The following is a 20088-nucleotide window of genomic DNA, read 5'->3' as shown; positions in this document are numbered from 1 at the left end:
TTATGGTATGTCTTTACATTTATTCACATGGCATAAAAAGGGATCATCTTAGTCGAAGAAAAGAATTTGAAGTACAAAAAAGGAAACTTTAGTCCTTACACATGGATACATTGCATTGCACAGAGGACTAATATTTCGGGTAGATTCTAAGGACCACATTAACATGTTTACTACATGGCATGGTACTAGTATTCTTCTATGTTTTCCTTGGGAAAGTAAACCCCTGCCTTTAATTGCCTGCTTCCTTCTATGCGTTTCAATCACAAGTTAACTTATAGCGACCAATTTAGTATATCTAAGGAGCTAAAGAGATGTTATTAGTACAACTATAGCCACCTATTCTTCAGGATAATTCAGTTGAATCAGTATGAGTTCAAAAAAAAGATGGTGTTTTTATTTACTGCCTAAGAAAAAAAGACCTAAAACTCAGGGTTTGATACAGGATGTTGGCCAAGAAGATGAGGCTATTGACACTTTCCGTATATATCCACACTCTTCATGGCGCGGTCGGTGCATGAGACTCTCATTTAGAGGGGTCTGAGGAAAGTAGATATATACAACATTATCCTCGCATGCTGATAATCTGTTTCTAGGATCCATGCTCCTCATGGATTAATCATATTTTATAAAATAAAAACTATATTGATTGATGAATGAGAAGTATTAACAGACACTTGGTTATCTACACTGCTTGATAGTATTATCATCCTCAATGGTGAAAAGTCTTACGGATCAAGTTGACATTGGTTTGTATCACTCTAACGTATGAGTGGCATATACAAAGTGAATGTGATTATGATTATAATGGATAATAAAAGGAAGGCACTGAAGACAGTGAAAACTGATGATAATTATCAACATTATCATGCTCACCAACAAGAATTATACTGAGTAGTTTCTAAGTCCTACAGATACAAAGAATTGAGTTATCAGATATACTAAAACAAAACTTCCTCATAAGCTAAAGTCACCGTTCCGCGTGTTAGCCCGACCTCCGGGAAATCCTTAGCACTTAGATGGCGAGTATATCAAAAACCACAGTTTGACCAAAACCAAGTCCTAAATGACCACTGGGAAATTCTTTGCTCCTCATTTCATTTCTATTACACAAAAAACGTTTTGAATAACAGTAGTATAATCCACGATCATGACAAAGGCTTTGCCTGAGCGAGCTCTGAGCTCTTGTAGAGTACAAGGTAGCTCTGGCTGATCACATTAGCTGCGCTGTTGGTTATTTGACTCATAAGCTAACAACTCCAGAGGCCCATGGAACTATCACTGGTGTAGAGGGGTGAGAGTTTCGATACCATTCAGGATACTTATCCTTAAAATTTAGTCGAGGTTTTTCAGCCTGGATTCAGAATATCAAGAAGAGTATATGAGCCAGGGGAGAGAAAAATTTTAGTCGAAGTTTAGACCAGATTATAATATATGAAAACTCATGCATTTTCTCAGATATCAGAATAGAAATATCAAAAGCTATTGGCAAATACACAAAGAAGAGGCAAAGTGGTGCGAGTCACGGGGTACGACTTACATATTTCAGCCAGCATTCCTGATGTTTATGCTCATAGATATCAGGAGAATGACACCCAAACTCAGATGGGCAATAAACCCAAATGTTGCATTTCTTTTCACCTTCTTTGGCACGTCTCGCATGGTCCAAGCAAGCCTGACAGCAATCAGCTGCACTCTCTTTGTGGTGGGTAAGACCCCATCGTACTGCAGTACCATCATAATCTGTGTGGAGTTCAGCATGACACTCAGGTGAAAGGGGTCTGCCAGGAAGAACCTCCTCCTCTGGAGAGAATGTAAACTTGGTAAGCACAAAGAATAAATTTATGAAAGAAAATATATGTGCATATAGTTATTTTGACTCAAGAAAAAGATAATACCAAACTCCTCTGCGCCCTCAGGTTTGTCATCATGTTCCTCATTAGCAACTACAGCAGGTATCCAAAGGCCAATCTCTTCGCAAAACACAGCCCAATCAGACTCCAAAGCTCTTAATATCAAACCTAACAAGTTGAAACAAACATTATTACAAGATAGCAGGGACTTGTAAAGCATCAACTACTAGTTCACAAAGAGCATTTGTCTTAAAACATCACAGAATCAACTCAACTATCAAGGCCACAACAAAAAATAATGTTCATACCAGCCTCTTCATGAGGGATGGTTGAGCTGGAAGTCTCACTCGCAAGAGCCAACTTGACCTCCTTCAGTTTTTCTGTGCGCCAACTTTCAACTGCTTCTGTATTTTTTAAAGTGAAATATTGTTGGAAATCGTGCTAGCAGGGGATAAAAAGAGAAAACTGAATTTTAATAAATGAGTAAAGCATATACAACATGCAAAATGTGTAGTTTATATACAATTGTGAGAAAGTAACTAACTAATAATTAATCAGTAACACTACCACAACTAACACAACCATAACTGTAATAGCCCTGCAAGTTTGAGGGTATTTACTAGTATTCCAGCTGGGGGGTGGAAAGTAGAATACAACTGAGCAAGGAGAAAATACAATCAACCAAGGTGTAACCACAGTATGTAACAAAAATCTAAAAGTAAGAAATTCTAGTGGTCATCCCAAATCACGAAGGAATGAATATAGGCAAAAATGAACATAAAGCTGGATTTTAAATGAATCGACCAGCCGGAATATTAATGGTCGTAAGTTGCTGAAAGTCGGGCTCTGTGGGCCTGCAAACATCAAGAAATCCCAAACCAAACAAAGCTTAATCACCCAGGGCAGAAGCTAACATCGATGCTTAACCACCCAAAGCAGGGCAAACCAATACTGAAAATTTGACATAGTAGTCACTCAACAAATTTAAAATATCTTACTAATTCTCTAACATTAGCTTTTAAATTACACCAGAAAGTTTAGTGTCTAGAATAGCATTGCTTATACTAACACATAAAACAAGGGAAACTAGACTCTCATTCTTCAGAATAACCTTTTCTTCTCCCCACCTCCTCTGACCACATAAAAAAATAAAAATATTAAAAAACGGGTGATTAGGCATTGTTGTAAGTATAATACTCTGCTACATTGATTTTAAAGCAGGTTAACCTGTATGGATCCACATGCTATGCTACTGTGATACTATATGAGCCTCCTTTAACTAAGCTATGGCCTAGTTTCAATTAACAAACAAAACTAAGCTGGAAGGTCAAGCACCACGGGACCTGGATCCAATGTGTGACTAAGCAGTTTTCTTAGGGGCTGAACCAGCATAATCAGGTATGCAGAAGGTATACAACAAAAGATAAAATAAAACAGTTACAGGTGGAATCTTTATTTTCTCTCCTCCATTAGAGACGATTAAACCGAACATTATCACCCAATGCATATCACACACACTTGTTAGTATCTACCTCTGCAGGATAAGCTACAACTTTCACATTTGTTTCATCAGATATTTCAGGATAACAAATAACATATTTTGAAATGGAACTAAATAATATGACATGTGCTCAAGGATTTTTCCAGTCAAATACACACAATTTTTTAAGTAATTTATTCAGTCCATTATCAGTCTAAATAGTTTAGTGGCGAAAATGAAAAATATACATATAAATCAAATTGTCTTCACTAGTTTTGTCCTTTCATAAATCAGTTAATACATGATGAGCATTTCAGACTTTCAATTCCAATGACTGAAAACTTATTCAACCACTGCACATCTTACTAAATATAAAAGCTGCATGTTGTAATTCTAAATCCCATGTCCATATATATTGAGCTAAAATGAAATGAGACTTTATCGTGTCCCTTTCTTGCTGTACCTAAGCTATAATACAATCTGCCATTCTCAGTGGTTACAATAATGAACAATAGTAGTTTAGAAAATGCCTTTTTCCTGGATGATTTTTATGCATATTTGCTAAAGAAGCTCCAAGCAATAGTCTAGGTTTAATAGGAGACGATAACAAGAATGTAAACGCAATTCCTTATTTTCCGCATAACTACGTGTGCTTGAATGTTATACATGTCCTAAGCCTGGATAGAATGTGAAGGTTGTTATAAGCAGTCGGTGTAAAACATTGTCGAATCTCTATGATATAGAAACTGCATGTTTTATCACTGAGAAAGCAAATGCTGAAGTTGTGAGTCGGCAAAATGTATGTGGAAATACTGAGACAGTATTACTTTCCACCTATCATGCTGTGATGAAATTGATCTAGTTGTAATGAACATAGCAAATCACATCTTATGATAATTTAGTTGTACTCGCCACTAAGATTTCGATGGAAAACATAATACTTGCTAATTATAAATAGTATTATTGCTAATACAGCTTCTGCTTAACAATGTTTATTATAGACTGAATAATAGATTCTTATAAGCACAAAATACACTGACCTCGTTCACTTGCAATGCCTGTGCTACTAGAATTGATGCTCTTTAGTCTCTGCAAGATCTCATCAACTATTTTCTGTTTCAAATGGCGCGGCAACTCGAGCGCCGCATTTTCTCTCGAAAACTCACCTTCTAAAGACTTCACCTATATTTGCACAGCAGTTTTATCAAATTCAACTCAACAGTAACTTATTAACTCAGGTCATCAAATAGAAACAGTCCTCGGTTCTTACCAATTTAATCAACTCCACCGGCTTAAATGCCTTACGGATTTGAATCGATTCTTCCATTTTCCGAATCTGATCTGGATTATACAACACAACTGCAACAAAAACACAATATAAATTGAAGAGGAAACCTTCTTCTTTTAGAAATTAAAATAAAACTAGAGAGAGAGAGAGAGAGAGAGAGAGAGAGAGAGAGTTAGTTACCGTTGTTGGAGACGTTACTGGAGGAGATATAAATTGAAACATAGAGAGAACGAAGAACGAAGAGAGCAACAACAATATTGAAAAAGCAAAATAAGAGAGTGGTTCTCTTGTAGGAACAAATCCACTTCCCTCTCGCCATTTTCTTCTCTTCATCACATCATTGCTTTCTATTTTATCTCTCTCTATGTAGAAACTGATAAAGGCTGCTATCACTTTAATGTTTTCTTAATTAGTCTCAGATTCTTGAACCACCAAATTCAATTTTGTGATTACCTTTTACTATTATTAATTTATTATGATTATTGAACTAAGATTCATCACACGCTAAGGACCTAGATTGAGTTTACACTTTCGGCTGAACATCGAAGTGATCGAACACTGTTTGCTTCTATCCAACGCTTTTTTGTCTCAGCTGGTGAAATTGAGATTAGACGGAACACTTAATTATTTTTGTGCTTCCGCATTTATTCATAGTTTTTAATGAACAAAAACTGTGTATAATCGGGTGTCAAATGATTTAATTTAGGATTTAACATGGATATACATAAAGTGTAAAAGTATTTTATATTATTGATAAATTATTTATTATTTATTTGTTAATTATTATTGATTTTTAAATAAAAATAATATAAATTAATGGTGGATAATGAAAGGACAATATAATGTCAATATAGATGTTAAACTTTTTAATTTAAGAGTATATGTAAGATTTATATGGGGATAATATTATCTATAATCTATAATTATATTTAAAAGTTATGATAAATAATTAAATTAAGGTATAAACAAATTTGTATTTTCGATGCATATTTTTGTTGTTGGTGGTGTAACTGTTGATGAAACTTAAATTTACTCCTTCAAATATTCAATTTGTTGAAAAATCTTACATTTTTATGAATTGAAATAAATGAAAGGACAAAAGGTTGGTTTGTAGGTGATATTTCTTTGATATATTTTTTTGTTCTCATAATTTCCTAAACATATTACAACCTCTCTTAAGTCTTAAGTAAGTAATGCTACATGATACACCTAAAATTATTTTTCTATCTCACACCATTCAAAGTCTGTGATTGGACCTATAAAAAAACAAAATTACTTGATTTTTTTACTTTTATTCAAACAATTCAATTTTTAAAGAGCTTTATCTTATAAAAAAACTAAAAACAAAATTTTGGAGAAGGAGATACAATATCAAATTGTAGACTCTAAAGTAGACACCATTCAAACATGACGAGAATGAGTAAATTGTATAAAATCTCTCGTTATAACTACGTCGTCCTTCTAAATTGTAATTGATAAAATCTCTTAATATTCGTTCAAAATCAATGTTATTTTAACTTCATATATCATTTATCCATTCTTATTTTTATTCCACAATAATAAATTAGAAAAATCATAATAATACGAAAACAAATACCAACTAACTTATTTGATAAGATTTCATGCTTTCATTTCTTTCTTTATTATAGTTTCTTCATAAATATGTTAGGTTAAAGAAGTCTATTTAGCTCAATAGAGGACCTTTTAAAAGTTTAAACCTAATTGACCCATTTAATTATAGTTGATATTATATTATTTTGAAGTTATATAATAGGAAATTATAATTTAGTTATTGGTATATGATTTAATTCTCTAATCCATTTAGTCAAAATGATACCAACAATATATTTATGTAGTGGTGTAAATTGTAAAACCTCATTAAATTCTTAAGTCAATTATTCAATTCTTTAGCGCCATACTTATTAGGAAGACCATGAATCCAAAAGAAATTAGTTTAGGGAAAACTGTTATAAAGGGAAAAAAAAAGATTTTAGGAAATGAATTAGTTGAGGAGGTTTAAAAATAAATTCCTCCAAACAAGTGCACCTTTGTATCAAGAAGCGTTGAATTCTTGCTTACCTACAACTGGTAGAACCGCGAAGTAAAGAGCTTGAAGCGATCATATAATGAAGATACTGGTTACCGGCGCTTCTGGTTACCTCGGGGGAAGACTCTGTAATTCCCTCCTCCGTCAAGGTTACTCCGTCAGGGTGCTCATCAGGCCAACCAGCAACCTCTCCGACCTTCCTCCGCCCTCCTCCTCCGCATCTCTCGAAATCGTCTACGGTGATGTCACCGACTACGCCTCTCTCCTATCTGCATTCTCCGGTTGCTCCGTCGTCTTCCACGTCGCCGCTCTCGTCGAACCCTGGCTTCCCGATCCTTCTAGATTCTTCTCAGTAACCACTCACCTTTTTGACTCATTATTTATTTGCCTTTAATAATGCAGTAAATAGAATAACGGAATTCCTTAAATTAATTGTTGTGTTAGGTTAATGTTGGAGGATTGAAAAATGTGTTGGCGGCGGTGAAGGAAACAAAGACAGTGGAGAAACTGATATATACGTCGTCGTTTTTCGCTCTAGGACCAACTGATGATGGAGGTGTTGCTGATGAGAATCAAGTATAATGAGGAGTTAATTCTATGTTTTCAATGTGTGTTTGTGTATTGTGTTCTTAGAATTTCAATTAATTGAAATTGCAGGTCCACCATGAGAAATTTTTCTGCACTGAGTATGAGAAATCAAAGGTTGCTGCAGATAAGATTGCTCTTCAAGCTGCGGCCAACGGATTTTCTATTGTGTTGCTTTATCCAGGAGTAATCTATGGGCCCGGCAAGGTCACCGCAGGGAATGTTGTTGCAAGAATTGTACTGTTTCTGTTTCTTCCACTCCACTTTTTTGTTGTGTTTTATCAATGTGATATTGTGAGATATGTAGTTGTTTGTCTAAATGGTTCTTTTGATATGCGTTTTTCTAACTGTCTGGTATGCAAATTAGAGCTTTTGCTTTAAACAACTTAATTAGACCCTCCATAAGTTATTTTTAGCTTATTTCTAACAACTTATTGAAATCAGTTAAAAAACTTATAGGAAGATCATGTGCTATTTCTTAAGCTCTTCCAAGCACCTACTTATTTAAGTGGTTATCATGCGAGAGCTTAGACCTCTTTTAAGCTTATTGAGTTAAACTAAAAAGAGCCAATCGAAATATATGAGCTATTTTCATTAGTTCTTCCAAGCATTTGCTAATAAATGCTTATATGATAAGATAAACCCAAAAAAATCTTCCAAGTAAGCTCTCTATAAGCTTTCCATACATAAAAAAAATCCTAATTGTGATAAGCACCACACTTGACCATTTTTTGTCCCCTTTGAAAAATATAGTAGTTTTTATTCATTTAGAATTTTACAACATGGTATACTTTACTGAAAGCGAAAATATTCTTGATTTTGTTTCACTCCTCAGATAATAGAACGCTTTAGTGGCCGATTACCTGGTTACATAGGCTCTGGAAATGATAGATTTTCATTCAGCCATGTTGATGATGTGGTGGATGGACACATTGCAGCAATGAAAAAAGGACAAATTGGGAATAGGTATCTACTAACAGGTGAAAATGCATCATTCAAGCAAGTTTTTGACATGGCTGCTTCGATCACAGATACTACAAAACCAATATTTAGCATCCCTTTGTGGATGATTGAAGCATATGGCTGGTTGTCAGTTTTATTTGCTCGAATAACTGGAAAGCTTCCCCTGATCAGTCCACCGGTAAGCTCTCTCTTGTTTTCACACTTCTTAAAATTTTCATATGGTGTACTATGATGATGTTATTGTATATCTGGAAGCATTCTTCAGTGCAAAGGATCCTTTTCTTCTAAATGCGTCCTAAGTCCTAACCAACTTGATATTTATTTTAACATAAAAATTAGCATCATTTTCTATTATTAGATAGGAGACTTTTTAGGAATTAATTACTAAGAATTATGAGTATGTAGGAGTTACATTTTTTTATAAAAAAAACCCACTTATCTTTTGTGAAGATTATATAAGATGCTATCCTAATTAGTACTTATTGTGTTTATGATAATAATTTTTGCAACTCCATATTTATGCGTTTGTAATAAAATTCTTGTAACCCAGGACACTAATAAACGATCATACTAAAATTTTCTTGATGTGGCAATTCAAATACCTTTACCTCTGCGCCTATAAATGGACCCACCAGGAGGACAAGGTGCAAACTAGCATATGAGCTAAAAAACTAGACATTGGTTCCCATTCCCAGGTGTATTGTGCGTGTCTCTTGGGTTTCCTAGAGTTTCCCTATCTTCTGCCTAAAAAAGACTCACCAAGTCCATAACACACAACTATTCACAAAAGGCAAACACATACAATATAATGAGATAGAAAAAAGGTGTCGAGAATGTAGTTCTGTCTTCTTTGTGCTGAAATAAGGAAACAAGTGACATAGTTGGCTTAGATATTGTATCAAGAGCTCCCACACTGACCTTTGTGGCATACTGGCATTGCAGCAGCGTTATTAGCTGCTACTGGCTTGGGATCATGGTCTTCCATCAGTGTGCATTGAGTGTGATTCATCTGTTGCACTCCATATGGTTTCAGACAGTTGCCCTCTCTCCTCATGCTTGTGCTTAGTTTGTTAACTCTATCTTTGCACTGAAGCAGATGTTTTGATCCATTTGCATCATGCATGGTCTCCATGAAGGCAACAAGGTAGCAAAATGACTGGCTAACTAGTGTCAGTCGAAGAAGCTATTTGGCCTGCACACGCAGGAGCAATCTCCATAGGGATGTGGCTATCTTCTCGTTAATAATCCTATAGGTGTTTGAGTGTTTCCTTACCTTGTGTTGTGCTATAGTGGTTTTTTCCTCTCCTTGATAAAGAAACCTTGGAGAACCAAGGGATGATTTTAGAAGAAATTAAAGCATACTATTGCAAAAATAAGATTTACTTCAGAGTATGATCTATTGTTGTATTGCACTTTTTCTTGTCTCTAATTATTGGCTCTTGTTTTAATCCCGTTTTATGTCCTTATGATTATCTGTATTTTAATCTTGGAGCAGACTGTGAATACTATAAGGCATCGATGGGAATACTCTTGTGAGAAAGCTAAACAGGAGCTAGATTATAGTCCCAGAAACCTGAAAGATGGACTCGCTGAAGTGCTACTCTGGTTGAAGAACTTGGGCTTGATAAGATATTAGTGAGAATATTTTAGTTCATTTTGTTCGGTTTTCCCTGTTGTAATATCATACATCAATCAATAGCTGTAACAAAACCACAATAACATTCAGAGTTAATTTAAATGTGCTTTAGTTTAAAAGTATTTTTTTGCTATCATTTAATTTAATTATGGTACTTAATAATAAAATTAACTTACTAGTGTGGATTCAAAACCCATTTGTTGTGTCCCTTTCCTATTCCATTCCTCCATTTTCATCTAATTGGAAGAATGGAAGGCCTTCTATAATCAAGGTTTTAGTAGCGGGGCTTAATTAAAATTTATGAATTAATTTATAAATTGTGTGAACTTTTCTTTCTTAGAAGAATTTTGTGTGAATTAAAGTATTAAAACTCAACAGTTATTAGTTTATAAAAAACCGTCAACAATATTAGGCTTTTTAAATTTTAAATGAGAATAATTCTTTTAATTTTTACATTTTTATAGACCTTTGTATCTTTGATTCTTCTTATTATCTTTGCTAGATTGAAACCAAGGTCGACCTGATCGTTGAGAGTACTCAAAAAGCCACTTTATTGAATAGTTTATATCCATTGACCTGTTTTTGTTTGAAAAGATAAATAAACAAACTTTCCTCCGATACTCTAATATGTGATTGTAGTATATTTGAAAGCGAATTAAAAATATATGGTGATTATACATCTTACCTGTAGAGTCAAATGAATCAAACTAATTATACATTTATCAGGAATTCAACTAATTATTTAGCTTAATAAACCCGCTTCATAAACAAAAATAATTGACTTATTAAATTTATAATTCGATTTGATTATATATATATATATATATATATATATTTTAACTTTAATAATCATCATTCGAGTTAACAAACTAGTTTAATCAAACTAATAAGAACTTTTGATAAACTAAATTTATTCAAATTAATAACTTGAATCGAATAATTCATAAATTTCAATCTAGCTGAATTCAAATTGAAAATATAACTCATTTTCAAAACAAATAAATCCATATTGAGTTTGGTCACCAGCAGTTATAAGTAATGAAGATGCATTGAATTTGGACCCAAAAAATATGGAAATGATATAGTGAACAAGTATGGAAACTAATATGCATTTTTTAAATTACAGTGTTGCAATTTTATAGCCACTAACCTAGGCACCCGAGTCCATTTCCATTTGGGGTCCAACGGTAACACGAGTGGGCCCCATCTTATATGAATCTCATTTTGAATTTCATTCTCATTCCTTCTCAGCTACACAGAAGAAGAAGAAGAAGAAACATTGTTTGAGTCTGAAAATGGTGGCAGCATACGAGGAAAGTCGTAGGAAAAGAATGGAAGAGAATAAGAAGAGAATGGAGGCACTGAATCTTCATCATCTTTCTAAATCTCTTCATAAGTCCACTTCTCCAAAACCTTCTCCTTCTAAACCTCGTACCCCAAACAAAGATAAAGAACTCGTTCTTGTAAGGAGATCTGGTCGTGTCGCCAATCTTCCTTCTCCTCTTTACAAACAAGTAACCACTCTCTCTCAATCTTTTTATTTTTCACTTTCACTTTCCTTTCCAACTTCTCTCTCACTCTCATTTCTCTTTCTCACAGGTGCTTCTTGATCGCGTCACTATACCTAGAAGGTGCTACACTTCAACTTAAATTCCACATTTCTTACTCGTAACATATTTGTTCTCCCCAAAAGTGTGTCACTCACGTGTTGAATAAAATGTATTTAAGTTAAAAATTTAAAAATTAACTTTTTTATAACACATGTAATGACACTTTGTGGAACAAACTCTCCTCACGTAGATACACTCAACATTTTCAAACACTCTTAGTCATATTCTATGTTTTATACTTATTCTTTGGATTTTTCATCCCAATTTATACGGAAATATCTTAACATTTTGATAAAATTGAGCATTATAGTATGTTTAAGGTGACTATGCTAACTTGTAAAAGAATAATTACGCTTTCGTGTTAATCTTATGTTTTTTCACATCGCCTGCATTGTCCTTTAGTTGTTCAAATTTGTCTAATGTTGTGTCGGTTTTCGGTGTTGTAGTGTCTGTGATTCCTTGTATGCCAATCTTAGTTGACATGATTTTTTTGCATATCATGTGTGTAGAAGTTATAACAGGCACAGGGATTATTCGAACCGGATATATGCTTCGGATGAAGATAGAGAGGAAGCTATGGAGAAAGCACAGAAGATAGAGTCGGATTTAGATTCTCAGTATCCTACTTTTATTAAGTCAATGCTCCAATCACATGTTAGTGGCGGATTCTGGCTGGTAATACTCTTCTCTTACTTTTTATTAATGGGTTGCAGCTGCATCATTACAACATTGTTCAAATAAACATATTTGTGATTCTGATTTGTGTTGCTTGAATAAGATAGCACCGAATGCCTCAGTTGCAAATGTTGCTTCAATACTGCAGAAGTGGATCAGTTAAAAATGCATTTTGATTTGTTTATACCCACAATTTATAATATCATTGTGTTTCGACAATCCTTGAAAACAGGGTCTTCCAGTCGATTTCAGCAGGAGAAATCTCCCGAAACGGGATGAGACAATTGATTTGATAGATGAGGATGGGAATGAATATCCAACAGTTTATTTGTCTCAAAAAAGAGGACTTAGTGGTGGATGGAGAGGTTTTGCAATTTCTCATGACCTAGCAGATGGGGATGCTTTAGTTTTTCAATTGATCAATCGCACTGCATTCAAGGTGATTCCAGTCATGCCAGGGTGCTTCACACATTCATCATATTTGATTATGTCTATGGTATTTATGAATGTTACAACAACAACAAAAAATGCTTGTGATCTGCTTGATGAACGAGTTCTTCACCTTTTCATAGATTTTTCAAAAGTGTGTTGGTTTTTTTCAGTTCATGTTCTGTGATTACTACTAATGCAGCATTGTAGTTGATTAGTTTCTTTGCTGTGTTTTTACCGAAATTATTTTGAGCTATCTCAATACTGCTATCATTTACAATTTGAATGTATGAAATTTTGCATTGTCCCTATTCTCTACTTTTATTTATTATGACATAAGGTGTTTGCTAATATTTTCTTTCAGGTTTATATTGTTAGGGTGAATGGTCTGGCTGAGGAGGGTGAACAACATGAGTAAATTGCACCTGGAGATTAGAGTCAGTAAAATTTATCTAGGTATTATTCTGGGTTTTGCTAATTAGAACACTCTTTGAAGCACAATTTATTTTCTTGTAGAAATTTATTAAACTAGTGAATGAGCTTTCACCAAAAGCAACAAAAAATAGTGAACGAGTAATCTTAGTTGCTTATGAGGGTTATGGTTTGGCACACTAAAGTTGGCGTTCTCTTTTGCTGTTGCAAAGATATTCACATAAACTAATGCATTTTGTCTTTAAGATCCATATTTGGTGTGTGTCAAGTCCATATTATTAGTTGGGTTTTGCTTTTACTTTTTATACTAAACTATTCTTTATTGTCTGCAATTATACTATGGGCTCAGAATATTGTTAAGTTGAATTGAAATGTGAATCACCATATGTTAACAAGTTGGGTCACTTGTGCTATGTATTCTCAAATATAGCTATGTTAGTCTTAGATAATAGTGCCATCATGCCATGTATTTTAATTTTTTACTCACCATTGTCCATTGGCATTAAGCTTGGGACCTGTACAAGTTTTTGAAGTACATTTAGATTCTTATAAAAAATTATTACACCAACGAAAGAACATTCACGAAAAGAAATAAAAAAAATAGTGAATGAGTATATATTAGGCACACTAAAGTTTGTCTGGCTTCACTTTACTTTCCTATCACATTCTGTCTGGTTCTTTTGCAATTGCAAAAATAATCATTTAAACTTATATGCTCCACATTCAGTTTGAACTTAATTATTAGTCTTTTATTTTGGTGATCTCATAAACTGTGCAACTTTTTGGCAGGTTAGTATGAAGTTGAAGTTCAATCTTGGGGAGTTTTTGGTGACGTTTTGGACAGTTGTTTTGGCTGATAATATGATATCTAACTTGTTTTCTATGTATCAACTTGAGGCTGGTTACTACAAGTGAACTTATACATATGTATAAAAATGAAATATATAAGTGATATATCTATCCCTTGATGGTCTTTCCTCAATTTTGCAAGCTTCATTAATTGTTCAATACAAAATTACTTCTATTGAATGGCTATTATGGTGTTTATGAGAGACATGTTTCCTCAAACACCACCTTTTAAATATAAAAGTTCCATGTATCAACGCAACTCTTAATAAAATTAGGATTTTCATAATTCATTATTACTATTACACCCAAGCCTAAATATGTGACTTCTTTGTGTCTATAAATTTATTAATCATGTCATCAATTATGCTTAAATGTTCATACAATATTCTATTCTCCTGAATGGAATTTCTCGCGACTCAAACCTATGATCTCTTTGACTTATTGTCAAAGTTTTTATTGAGTGACAAAAGTCTTCTAAGTTATAGATTTAAGATATGGTAGGCAGCTTAGTAACTTTTCATAAAATCACAAGTTGTCCCACAAAAAATAAAGTAGCTCTATTTCTCTATGTTATTAGTTGAAGTATTTGTTTATGCTAAGTTTTCTTTTACCTCGAAATGAAAACACTAGAAAGCTATAATATAATTTAGAGCTACGAAATTAAAAGTGGTGAGGATGGTTCAATGAATCAATCCAACCAAATAATGTCTCTATGATTAAGATATTGATCTCAACAATAATACAAAATTAATTCCTTTATGCTTGCTAGATAACCACCACATGCACGTGTATGTGGGTCTATGACCACTCCCATCACCCAACTATTCTTTCATCTTCTTCTGTCTTTCCATGTCTATAATCTATATATGGTTGTGTACTTGCACTAAGATGAATAAATGGATATTTGCACACTTGACACTACACCATGTGGGTTCACACTCACATGACCTTCCTTCACTAAACGACATTTTGCTCCTTCTGAACTTTCTTGTTCAATGTTCATCTATGAATGATAATGGGTGAACTGAATCATTCCCAACATATAGACGGTGGTTATGGCCCTCTAACTCTCTTATTTATTATACTTCATATTCTAGGTGTATGCTTTGCATATTTACATGTTGGGTGGTAGTACCCGATTCTACGCACTTCGTCAATTTTTATATTATTATTACAAAGACTTCTTTTATATAGAACCTGGTACGTCGAACCTAATACGTAATATATATGCTAAGCAAAGGGAACCATGTAACTATCATAATTTCATTTCCCATTTTCTAATTCTATCAAAAAGTATGGACCTTCTCACTTATTAAAACAAAAAAGCCAACTAAGTTTCTTGCATGAAATAAGCCCTAACAGTTTCATCTTTCTTAATGAGGCCAACTTTGGGTATTTGTGACATCATTTCAAAGAAGGAAAAAAAAACAGCACAACCAAAGGTGTTGGACTTGACAGCTACCTTCTTAACAGACGAGTACAAATTATGATCTTATCTCCTTCCAAAGCATTCTTCCATATTATGCAAGTAACTAGGAAAAAATCCAACTTGAATATCACCAAAACAATACACATTGAAGTTAATGTCTTATGAAAAGTTTAAGGCATACCAAGATGCAGTTTGAAACAAACACACTCTCTTTTTCTTCCTTCTTTTCTTATCCTTCCTAAAGATTTGTCAGTATCTATCCAACAAAGAAAATATTACAACACCTTTCTATCTCTCTCCATCACACACACACACACACACACAAAAGGATTATAGAGTGAGAGTTTCTGGTATTACAACATTGAATCTTGTTATCTTTCAAGATAATCTCAGTGACACTGTTATGGAAGCACATCATCATCACCAAAAGAAGAAGGAAAATAATGTGGATAAGGAAATTTCAGAAAGAGCTCAGTTAAAGCAAGAAAAAGAAGAGCAAGCATTACCAAAATCTCCTTCTTCATCATCCCCTTCTCATGAGTTTTCCTTCACAAACTCTCTCCACTCTTCCTCCACCACAATCCATGCCAACTCCAAAGCTTCTCTACCTTCCCTTGTGATTGTAGTATATTTGAAAGCGAATTAAAAATATATGGTGATTATACATCTTACCTGTAGAGTCAAATGAATCAAACTAATTATACATTTATCAGGAATTCAACTAATTATTTAGCTTAATAAACCCGCTTCATAAACAAAAATAATTGACTTATTAAATTTATAATTCGATTTGATTATATATATATATATATATATATATATTTTAACTTTAATAATCATCATTCGAGTTAACAAACTAGTTTAATCAAACTAATAAGAACTTTTGATAAACTAAATTTATTCAAATTAATAACTTGAATCGAATAATTCATAAATTTCAATCTAGCTGAATTCAAATTGAAAATATAACTCATTTTCAAAACAAATAAATCCATATTGAGTTTGGTCACCAGCAGTTATAAGTAATGAAGATGCATTGAATTTGGACCCAAAAAATATGGAAATGATATAGTGAACAAGTATGGAAACTAATATGCATTTTTTAAATTACAGTGTTGCAATTTTATAGCCACTAACCTAGGCACCCGAGTCCATTTCCATTTGGGGTCCAACGGTAACACGAGTGGGCCCCATCTTATATGAATCTCATTTTGAATTTCATTCTCATTCCTTCTCAGCTACACAGAAGAAGAAGAAGAAGAAACATTGTTTGAGTCTGAAAATGGTGGCAGCATACGAGGAAAGTCGTAGGAAAAGAATGGAAGAGAATAAGAAGAGAATGGAGGCACTGAATCTTCATCATCTTTCTAAATCTCTTCATAAGTCCACTTCTCCAAAACCTTCTCCTTCTAAACCTCGTACCCCAAACAAAGATAAAGAACTCGTTCTTGTAAGGAGATCTGGTCGTGTCGCCAATCTTCCTTCTCCTCTTTACAAACAAGTAACCACTCTCTCTCAATCTTTTTATTTTTCACTTTCACTTTCCTTTCCAACTTCTCTCTCACTCTCATTTCTCTTTCTCACAGGTGCTTCTTGATCGCGTCACTATACCTAGAAGGTGCTACACTTCAACTTAAATTCCACATTTCTTACTCGTAACATATTTGTTCTCCCCAAAAGTGTGTCACTCACGTGTTGAATAAAATGTATTTAAGTTAAAAATTTAAAAATTAACTTTTTTATAACACATGTAATGACACTTTGTGGAACAAACTCTCCTCACGTAGATACACTCAACATTTTCAAACACTCTTAGTCATATTCTATGTTTTATACTTATTCTTTGGATTTTTCATCCCAATTTATACGGAAATATCTTAACATTTTGATAAAATTGAGCATTATAGTATGTTTAAGGTGACTATGCTAACTTGTAAAAGAATAATTACGCTTTCGTGTTAATCTTATGTTTTTTCACATCGCCTGCATTGTCCTTTAGTTGTTCAAATTTGTCTAATGTTGTGTCGGTTTTCGGTGTTGTAGTGTCTGTGATTCCTTGTATGCCAATCTTAGTTGACATGATTTTTTTGCATATCATGTGTGTAGAAGTTATAACAGGCACAGGGATTATTCGAACCGGATATATGCTTCGGATGAAGATAGAGAGGAAGCTATGGAGAAAGCACAGAAGATAGAGTCGGATTTAGATTCTCAGTATCCTACTTTTATTAAGTCAATGCTCCAATCACATGTTAGTGGCGGATTCTGGCTGGTAATACTCTTCTCTTACTTTTTATTAATGGGTTGCAGCTGCATCATTACAACATTGTTCAAATAAACATATTTGTGATTCTGATTTGTGTTGCTTGAATAAGATAGCACCGAATGCCTCAGTTGCAAATGTTGCTTCAATACTGCAGAAGTGGATCAGTTAAAAATGCATTTTGATTTGTTTATACCCACAATTTATAATATCATTGTGTTTCGACAATCCTTGAAAACAGGGTCTTCCAGTCGATTTCAGCAGGAGAAATCTCCCGAAACGGGATGAGACAATTGATTTGATAGATGAGGATGGGAATGAATATCCAACAGTTTATTTGTCTCAAAAAAGAGGACTTAGTGGTGGATGGAGAGGTTTTGCAATTTCTCATGACCTAGCAGATGGGGATGCTTTAGTTTTTCAATTGATCAATCGCACTGCATTCAAGGTGATTCCAGTCATGCCAGGGTGCTTCACACATTCATCATATTTGATTATGTCTATGGTATTTATGAATGTTACAACAACAACAAAAAATGCTTGTGATCTGCTTGATGAACGAGTTCTTCACCTTTTCATAGATTTTTCAAAAGTGTGTTGGTTTTTTTCAGTTCATGTTCTGTGATTACTACTAATGCAGCATTGTAGTTGATTAGTTTCTTTGCTGTGTTTTTACCGAAATTATTTTGAGCTATCTCAATACTGCTATCATTTACAATTTGAATGTATGAAATTTTGCATTGTCCCTATTCTCTACTTTTATTTATTATGACATAAGGTGTTTGCTAATATTTTCTTTCAGGTTTATATTGTTAGGGTGAATGGTCTGGCTGAGGAGGGTGAACAACATGAGTAAATTGCACCTGGAGATTAGAGTCAGTAAAATTTATCTAGGTATTATTCTGGGTTTTGCTAATTAGAACACTCTTTGAAGCACAATTTATTTTCTTGTAGAAATTTATTAAACTAGTGAATGAGCTTTCACCAAAAGCAACAAAAAATAGTGAACGAGTAATCTTAGTTGCTTATGAGGGTTATGGTTTGGCACACTAAAGTTGGCGTTCTCTTTTGCTGTTGCAAAGATATTCACATAAACTAATGCATTTTGTCTTTAAGATCCATATTTGGTGTGTGTCAAGTCCATATTATTAGTTGGGTTTTGCTTTTACTTTTTATACTAAACTATTCTTTATTGTCTGCAATTATACTATGGGCTCAGAATATTGTTAAGTTGAATTGAAATGTGAATCACCATATGTTAACAAGTTGGGTCACTTGTGCTATGTATTCTCAAATATAGCTATGTTAGTCTTAGATAATAGTGCCATCATGCCATGTATTTTAATTTTTTACTCACCATTGTCCATTGGCATTAAGCTTGGGACCTGTACAAGTTTTTGAAGTACATTTAGATTCTTATAAAAAATTATTACACCAACGAAAGAACATTCACGAAAAGAAATAAAAAAAATAGTGAATGAGTATATATTAGGCACACTAAAGTTTGTCTGGCTTCACTTTACTTTCCTATCACATTCTGTCTGGTTCTTTTGCAATTGCAAAAATAATCATTTAAACTTATATGCTCCACATTCAGTTTGAACTTAATTATTAGTCTTTTATTTTGGTGATCTCATAAACTGTGCAACTTTTTGGCAGGTTAGTATGAAGTTGAAGTTCAATCTTGGGGAGTTTTTGGTGACGTTTTGGACAGTTGTTTTGGCTGATAATATGATATCTAACTTGTTTTCTATGTATCAACTTGAGGCTGGTTACTACAAGTGAACTTATACATATGTATAAAAATGAAATATATAAGTGATATATCTATCCCTTGATGGTCTTTCCTCAATTTTGCAAGCTTCATTAATTGTTCAATACAAAATTACTTCTATTGAATGGCTATTATGGTGTTTATGAGAGACATGTTTCCTCAAACACCACCTTTTAAATATAAAAGTTCCATGTATCAACGCAACTCTTAATAAAATTAGGATTTTCATAATTCATTATTACTATTACACCCAAGCCTAAATATGTGACTTCTTTGTGTCTATAAATTTATTAATCATGTCATCAATTATGCTTAAATGTTCATACAATATTCTATTCTCCTGAATGGAATTTCTCGCGACTCAAACCTATGATCTCTTTGACTTATTGTCAAAGTTTTTATTGAGTGACAAAAGTCTTCTAAGTTATAGATTTAAGATATGGTAGGCAGCTTAGTAACTTTTCATAAAATCACAAGTTGTCCCACAAAAAATAAAGTAGCTCTATTTCTCTATGTTATTAGTTGAAGTATTTGTTTATGCTAAGTTTTCTTTTACCTCGAAATGAAAACACTAGAAAGCTATAATATAATTTAGAGCTACGAAATTAAAAGTGGTGAGGATGGTTCAATGAATCAATCCAACCAAATAATGTCTCTATGATTAAGATATTGATCTCAACAATAATACAAAATTAATTCCTTTATGCTTGCTAGATAACCACCACATGCACGTGTATGTGGGTCTATGACCACTCCCATCACCCAACTATTCTTTCAT

At 33.5% G+C, this 20088-nt stretch overlaps 4 protein-coding genes across 6 annotated transcripts; 3 read left to right on the top strand and 1 right to left on the bottom strand.

Moving 5' to 3' along the window:
* Positions 845 to 5236, bottom strand: LOC109343906. The gene is made up of 7 exons (XM_019582426.1): positions 4799 to 5236; positions 4601 to 4689; positions 4371 to 4512; positions 2159 to 2254; positions 1896 to 2018; positions 1538 to 1800; positions 845 to 1351 (listed from the first exon to the last, which is right to left on the bottom strand). The coding sequence occupies exons 1-7, from the start codon at positions 4935 to 4937 to the stop codon at positions 1241 to 1243; spliced, it is 963 nt and encodes a 320-aa protein (XP_019437971.1). The 5' UTR covers positions 4938 to 5236; the 3' UTR covers positions 845 to 1240.
* On the top strand, positions 6745 to 9973 carry LOC109343904 (putative dihydroflavonol 4-reductase). Its single transcript, XM_019582422.1, has 5 exons — positions 6745 to 7017; positions 7110 to 7241; positions 7323 to 7487; positions 8086 to 8391; positions 9709 to 9973. The coding sequence occupies exons 1-5, from the start codon at positions 6745 to 6747 to the stop codon at positions 9847 to 9849; spliced, it is 1017 nt and encodes a 338-aa protein (XP_019437967.1). The 3' UTR covers positions 9850 to 9973.
* LOC109343911 (B3 domain-containing protein Os06g0194400-like) lies at positions 11048 to 13977 on the top strand. Of its 2 annotated transcripts, none has more exons than XM_019582431.1 (6): positions 11048 to 11363; positions 11449 to 11480; positions 11969 to 12134; positions 12367 to 12573; positions 12928 to 12994; positions 13785 to 13977. In XM_019582431.1, exons 1-5 carry the CDS (start codon positions 11145 to 11147, stop codon positions 12979 to 12981), a joined length of 678 nt encoding a protein of 225 aa, XP_019437976.1. In that variant the 5' UTR covers positions 11048 to 11144; the 3' UTR covers positions 12982 to 12994; positions 13785 to 13977. The 2 variants fall into 2 exon arrangements, with proteins under 2 accessions (XP_019437976.1, XP_019437975.1); XM_019582430.1 differs by having other exon boundaries at positions 12928 to 13019.
* On the top strand, positions 16423 to 19388 carry LOC109343909 (B3 domain-containing protein Os06g0194400-like). Of its 2 annotated transcripts, none has more exons than XM_019582429.1 (6): positions 16423 to 16774; positions 16860 to 16891; positions 17380 to 17545; positions 17778 to 17984; positions 18339 to 18405; positions 19196 to 19388. In XM_019582429.1, exons 1-5 carry the CDS (start codon positions 16556 to 16558, stop codon positions 18390 to 18392), a joined length of 678 nt encoding a protein of 225 aa, XP_019437974.1. In that variant the 5' UTR covers positions 16423 to 16555; the 3' UTR covers positions 18393 to 18405; positions 19196 to 19388. The 2 variants fall into 2 exon arrangements, with proteins under 2 accessions (XP_019437974.1, XP_019437973.1); XM_019582428.1 differs by having other exon boundaries at positions 16425 to 16774; positions 18339 to 18430.

Source organism: Lupinus angustifolius, chromosome LG03, assembly GCF_001865875.1.
Source record: "Lupinus angustifolius cultivar Tanjil chromosome LG03, LupAngTanjil_v1.0, whole genome shotgun sequence".
NCBI lineage: Eukaryota > Viridiplantae > Streptophyta > Magnoliopsida > Fabales > Fabaceae > Lupinus > Lupinus angustifolius.
This window is presented reverse-complemented; position numbering and strand designations above follow the sequence as displayed.

What these genes read in the sequence shown, in the direction of transcription:
- LOC109343904 (XM_019582422.1), top strand. Translation starts at nt 6,745, where the DNA reads ATGAAGATACTGGTTACCGGCGCTTCTGGTTACCTCGGGGGAAGACTC. An exon ending in GTGTTGCTGATGAGAATCAA is followed by an intron (nt 7,242 to 7,322) that starts GTATAATGAGGA and finishes TTGAAATTGCAG; the next exon opens with GTCCACCATGAGAAATTTTT. An exon ending in GGAATGTTGTTGCAAGAATT is followed by an intron (nt 7,488 to 8,085) that starts GTACTGTTTCTG and finishes TTCACTCCTCAG; the next exon opens with ATAATAGAACGCTTTAGTGG.
- LOC109343911 (XM_019582431.1), top strand. Translation starts at nt 11,145, where the DNA reads ATGGTGGCAGCATACGAGGAAAGTCGTAGGAAAAGAATGGAAGAGAAT. An exon ending in CGCGTCACTATACCTAGAAG is followed by an intron (nt 11,481 to 11,968) that starts GTGCTACACTTC and finishes TCATGTGTGTAG; the next exon opens with AAGTTATAACAGGCACAGGG. An exon ending in TTAGTGGCGGATTCTGGCTG is followed by an intron (nt 12,135 to 12,366) that starts GTAATACTCTTC and finishes CCTTGAAAACAG; the next exon opens with GGTCTTCCAGTCGATTTCAG.
- LOC109343909 (XM_019582429.1), top strand. Translation starts at nt 16,556, where the DNA reads ATGGTGGCAGCATACGAGGAAAGTCGTAGGAAAAGAATGGAAGAGAAT. An exon ending in TTAGTGGCGGATTCTGGCTG is followed by an intron (nt 17,546 to 17,777) that starts GTAATACTCTTC and finishes CCTTGAAAACAG; the next exon opens with GGTCTTCCAGTCGATTTCAG. An exon ending in TCAATCGCACTGCATTCAAG is followed by an intron (nt 17,985 to 18,338) that starts GTGATTCCAGTC and finishes ATTTTCTTTCAG; the next exon opens with GTTTATATTGTTAGGGTGAA.
- LOC109343906 (XM_019582426.1), bottom strand. Translation starts at nt 4,937, where the DNA reads ATGGCGAGAGGGAAGTGGATTTGTTCCTACAAGAGAACCACTCTCTTA. An exon ending in CAGTAACGTCTCCAACAACG is followed by an intron (nt 4,690 to 4,798) that starts GTAACTAACTCT and finishes TTTTTGTTGCAG; the next exon opens with TTGTGTTGTATAATCCAGAT. An exon ending in AGGCATTGCAAGTGAACGAG is followed by an intron (nt 2,255 to 4,370) that starts GTCAGTGTATTT and finishes TAAAAAATACAG; the next exon opens with AAGCAGTTGAAAGTTGGCGC.